This window comes from Corvus brachyrhynchos, unplaced genomic scaffold (genome assembly GCF_000691975.1).
Source record: "Corvus brachyrhynchos isolate BGI_N302 unplaced genomic scaffold, ASM69197v1 scaffold285, whole genome shotgun sequence".
NCBI lineage: Eukaryota > Metazoa > Chordata > Aves > Passeriformes > Corvidae > Corvus > Corvus brachyrhynchos.
This window is the reverse complement of record NW_008238323.1, coordinates 811,036-816,119: the sequence shown is the minus strand read 5'-3', so window position 1 is coordinate 816,119 and position 5,084 is coordinate 811,036. Positions and strand designations below refer to the sequence as shown.

General features: G+C 49.8%; 1 protein-coding gene across 1 annotated transcript in view; it reads left to right on the top strand.

The window, feature by feature from the left end:
• The window catches only part of LOC108446752 (CBP80/20-dependent translation initiation factor-like), a 49,445-nt gene extending 44,709 nt beyond the window's left edge, over positions 1-4,736 (top strand). Inside the window, exon 6 of the mRNA XM_017734341.1 lies at positions 4,697-4,736. Coding sequence (XP_017589830.1) covers positions 4,697-4,736 — 40 coding nt within the window. The remainder of the gene's footprint in view (positions 1-4,696) is intronic.
• Positions 4,737-5,084: the final 348 nt, after the last annotated feature.

Genomic DNA, 5,084 nt, shown 5'->3' with positions numbered 1-5,084 from the left:
TAACGAGTGACCCCGCCACCCAGATCCCACAAGGAGATTCATGTTGCTTCCCACACCTCTATCCCCACATTCCCCCTCCATTTCCCTCATGCCAGAGCATCTTCTCCCTCTCGAGTAACAGGCTCACAGGACACAACTAAGCACCACAGATGTCCAAACTCCCCCAGGGGTCACCCCCTCCCAGAGCCAACATGCTTGCTCCAGAGAGCAGGGCTTTTTGGGAAGCCCCCTACCTTGCCCATCATCGGTGGAGGTGTCTTGACTGCAGAGTGATGTCCATTCCCTGCACACCTCACCTTCTCCCACCACTTTAAGCAATGGTGGGCTTGAAACTGAGCCTTCAGACAGTTGGATTCAAGAACACTTGTAATTTAGATCAGAAACTGGGAAGGAATTGCTGGCTGTGAGGGTGCTGAGGCGTCATCACAGGGTGCCCAGAGCAGCTGTGGCTGCAAGTGTCCAAGGCCAGGCTGGATGGGGCTTGGAGCAATGTGGGATAGTGAAATGTGTCCCTGCCCATGGCAGGGTGTGGAACAAGGGGTTCTTCAGGGTCCCTTCGAACCCAATCCAGTCTGGGATTCTATGAAATACCATACCTGACCATGTGCCACCTTTTCCAAGGATCCACCCCTGAACATACTCATCATGAGCCCCAACCTGCAGCCAGACCCTACAGCTCTGGGGTGTGCTGGAGCTGGAGTTTGGCCTGTTCCTAATCAGGGGTTTGAGCATCTGGACCAGCTCTGGGAAGAGTTTATCAGCACTGGAGTTTGGCTAGGAGCAGATAAGCCAAGAGCAGAGACGATCCCTGGGGCCCCTGGGACCACCAAGATGTATTAAATGAGAAAATAACCTGCAGTAGCACAAGATTTGGAGCAGATGGATGGGCATCGCTACAGAGACAAAGCTTTCAAGATGCAGGAATATTTCTGCGAATTCCTTGTGTCTGCCAAAAACCCAGACAGCAGCAAATAAACACTCCACGGATCAGAGTAGGGTTGCTTGGCTTCCCTAAAACATGGCAAACCTGCAGGTAGCTGAGATGCAGGATGTTCTCCTCTTCCAGCAGCTCCACATCTGTGCTGGGTGTTAAGGGGAGTTTTTAAATGCTCCTTCTGGTGGCAAAATGGGCAACAAAGATAAGTAACCTTAATGTAACTGCACTGGTGCTCTGTTTGCCATCTGAACTGTAGCTTTAGTGATTATTGCTTGGGATGCAAGAAAAACAGTGATATTAAAACAATAATGCACATTACAAGACTATGTGGCCTCTTCCTTTTGTATCCCACACTAGGATCCCCAGTTAGAAAGCTGGAGACTTGTGTGGCTACGCAAATGTGACTACTGAGCCAAGCTTGATGTCTGTCCTGCTCCCCAGGACTTCTCTGAACTCCTAGAGAAAGATTTCTGCAAGAAATACTAATACTAATAAACATTTTCAGGAATGCAGACATTGCCTGTACCTCTTGGAGGGGTCACTGTGCTTATCTTTGCAGATACAGGTGAGTGTGAGGTCTCGAGGATGGACGGTCCCAGAAATGGATGTTCGGTTTTGTTTGCCCCAGAGTCAATGGTGAAAAAATGCAAAGTCCCTGTCAAGAGAAACACCAAGATTTCAGAATTGCATTCTGTCCTAAATCATCCTGGTTTTTCACCAAACAAAGCGTTTTGTTTCAATGTATGTTGTGTTGCTGTAGCAATAACATTTAAACAAATTGGGTTTTATTAGCTCAGACCTTTTCAATAACTTCCCACAGAGCTTTCCCATCAGAAGTTCCCACTTCAGGGAAGTGATGCCAGGAGATGGCAACAGTTTGATGGGAGAAGTCACCTTTGCCATGTGCTGAGTGGTCCTGGGCTTGCTTCAGCTTCTGCTGCTCTTCTCCTAGCCCTGCCAGAGGAAAATGCATCAGCATTTCTGTCCCCGCATGTCGTTCTTGATGTCCAAATGCATGACATGCGGCCTTGCAGCCAAGACTTCAAGTTGGACATCAGGAAGAGTTTCTCCATGGAAAGGGTGGTTAGACATCAGAAGGGGCTGCCCAGGGATGGTGGAGTCCCCATACCTGGAGGTGTCCAAGGAATAACTGGATGTGGCACTCTTGGCTGGGTGACAAGGTGGGGATTCATCACAGGTTGGACTGATCTTGGAAGGCTTTTCCAACCTAAATGATCCTGTGAAGATGGGGTAGGACTGCACAGACCCTGCTAGTGCTGCTGGTGACCCCACGACAGTCGCTGGTGGTGGAGCTGTGAGCAGAAACCAGGTCTTGGAACAGATCCCTGCAACTGGTGGAGGTGTGGGAACAGCTGTCTGAGGAACTGGGCTGCAGTGAGGGTCTGCTTGGGCAGGAGAGCTCGTGGAATCACAGAATCCCAGAATGATTTGGGTCAGAAGGGACCTTATAGATCATCTTGTTCCATCCCCCTGCCATGGGCAGGCCAAGACAGGGGTCCATGAGATTCCATGGCATCTAGGACCTGTGCAAAGTCCAAGTGGATGGTTATGAAGACCATTTCCACACTTCTACAGACAGCACCAAGCCTGGGTGTTATTTTGGGGGGGGTGGGGGGGGCTTGAATGTACAGATGGAGCACCCAGGTTTCCCAGTCCAAGGGACAAATCCTACCTGCTCTTGCTTCATGCAAGGCACCTGGGAGGCGTTCCTTCTGGCCGTTGTCCTGTGGGTGGAGGTGGGCAGCAAGCAGTGCTCTTTTACCTTTAAAACTAACAACAGGGAGCTCTGCAGGAGCCTGGGCTTTCCTGGCACAGAGTCCCGTGCCCTGTGCAGAGCTAGGGTGCAGTGCACAGGTGGGTCATGAGCCATGGTCAGGTGTCGGCTGAGCTGGGGCTTCCCCCAGTCCCATCTGTCAACCAGGGCCAAATTATCTTTCACTGGCACTTTTTCCTTTTTTTTTCCTCCCTGGGATAAAACCCAAAATAAATCCTGGTCAGCATTTGCTACTCCCTGTCTTGATCATAGAATCATGGAATCTCAGAATAGTTTGGGTTGCAAGAAACCTTAAAGATCGTCTCATTCCACCCCCTGCCATGGGCAGGGGCACCTTCTGCTATCCCAGGTTGCTCCAAGCCCTGTCCAACCTGGCCTTGGATACTTAGGGGGATTAGCAAAGTTCAAGCTCAGAAAGCAATTTTAAATTTACCTTTTTTTGATAATCTAAAATTTTGAGGTCCAAAAGAGGTCAGCTTTCAAAGCAAGTCTGTAAGATTGGGTAGATTAGGGTGGGAGGAAAAACTGCACCAGGGGATGGGTTATCCAAAACCTGTCTGGCGGTAATTACACGTCGGTGGATGAAAAACTGGTTTGAGGGCAAACACCATAAAAATATTGCTTGGGGAGAGAAAGACGACAAAGATTGTGAAATCCAGTCGGCAGATTGTTTTACAGCAAAGGTAGCTTCTCTCCCCAGGGCTGGATTTTACAGCTCACATAAGAAACCAACCCCCGGTGAGCAGGGCTGCTCTGCTCTTCTTTTCAAGCACAAAAAATGCAGGGTATTTGCTAGAAACCATGGGTTTGTGCTGATTTCTTAGAGATAAATGCAGTCTTGTTTTTTGGGGGGGGGGGTGATGAAGCGTTTGGGAGAGGGGTTGTGTTGCATATGGTGACTGCAATTCGTTTTTACAATCACTGCGTGGACACATCCTGCTGTATATATTCTTTATATAAAATTGCATTTCCATTGTTTCTCTGAGCACTTAAAGGGGTGCTGCAGGGGCTCACTGCTCTCCCAAGGGGGCTAAACCCAAATAACCCAGTGCTGCTGCCTGGGTTCTGGTTTTCAGCTCATTTTACACATTTTTTTCTCCATTTGCTCTCTGTCCTCTAATTTATATCTTCCTTTGCTCCCTCTGTGTTTGCAGGCAGGTTTCCAGCTCTGTTGTGCAACATTTGGCCACCTCAGCTCCCTTTTCACAGCTGAGGATGTCCCTTCCTCAGGAAAGATGAGTTCTCCTTGTGCCAGTCGCCACCTGCACTCACCTTTTTGGGAACAGGTGACCATCCTGGGTCCCTGCAGCTCACATTTAAGTTCCCAGAACCTTGCACAAGAGTTTTCTTCCTTTACTAACACTTCCTGCAAGCGCTTTAGAATCATAGAATCCCAGAATGGTTTGGGTTGGAAGGGACCTTCAAGATCATCACCTCCTACTCCCTGCCATAGGCAGGGACACCTTCCACTATCCCAGGTTGCTCCAAGCCCCATCCAGCCCGGCCTGGAACACTTCCAGGGACAGGGAGTCCACAACCTCCATTTTCCCTGGGGTGCACTGGATTTGCATCCCAAAATCCCACCAGGAATCACCACCACCCATGTTGCCCTGTAAATGCCAGGAGGAGGTTGCAGGGAGCCTCATCTCCTCCTGTTCTTCCCGCCCCTCCGTGCACAGCCCCTTGTCTCCGAATTCCTCCCCTAATTACCCTCTTCTCCGGGTTCTAATTGTTCCCATGGTGCTGGATTAAAGTGACGCTCCTAAGGGAAGCAATGGGAAAAAAAACCCAGTCCAACAAGCAGTTGTCCCTTGGAGATCTGTCCCAGCCCAGCATGGCCCTGCCCAGACACGGATGGGGACAGCCAGCCCCATGGCACGGTGATGCACCATGGCCACCCCCAAGGACAGGCTCCCATGGGGTGTCTGGGACACTTGGCCTCGTGCTTCTTGTCCCACCTGCAGGTGGACAGGAGTTTTTGGGGACATCCAGGGGGGCTGGTGAGGGTCAGGGCTGGATTACCCCCAGGGCGCTGTGCTGGAGCCTATTTTCTGGTGGGAATTGTCAGGATAAAATTAGAAGTAGGTTGAACTTTATCTACAACTTGAACTAAGGCTGAACTTGGCCCTGTTTTGTTTTAGCTTTTCAAAGTTCAATGAAGTTCACAGGGAGGGAGGCAAGTGGGGGGACAACTGGATTATTTTATTTTAACTTGGTCTTTCTGTGATTTCACTGTAGTTTGACTGCCTCCTCAGCTTGGAAAGGCTCTTCTCAGGATATTCCCAGTCCAAGGTGATGTGGTGGCTCAAATACTGCCATAGGATTTATTCCATTTCAGGTTGGGTTTAATCC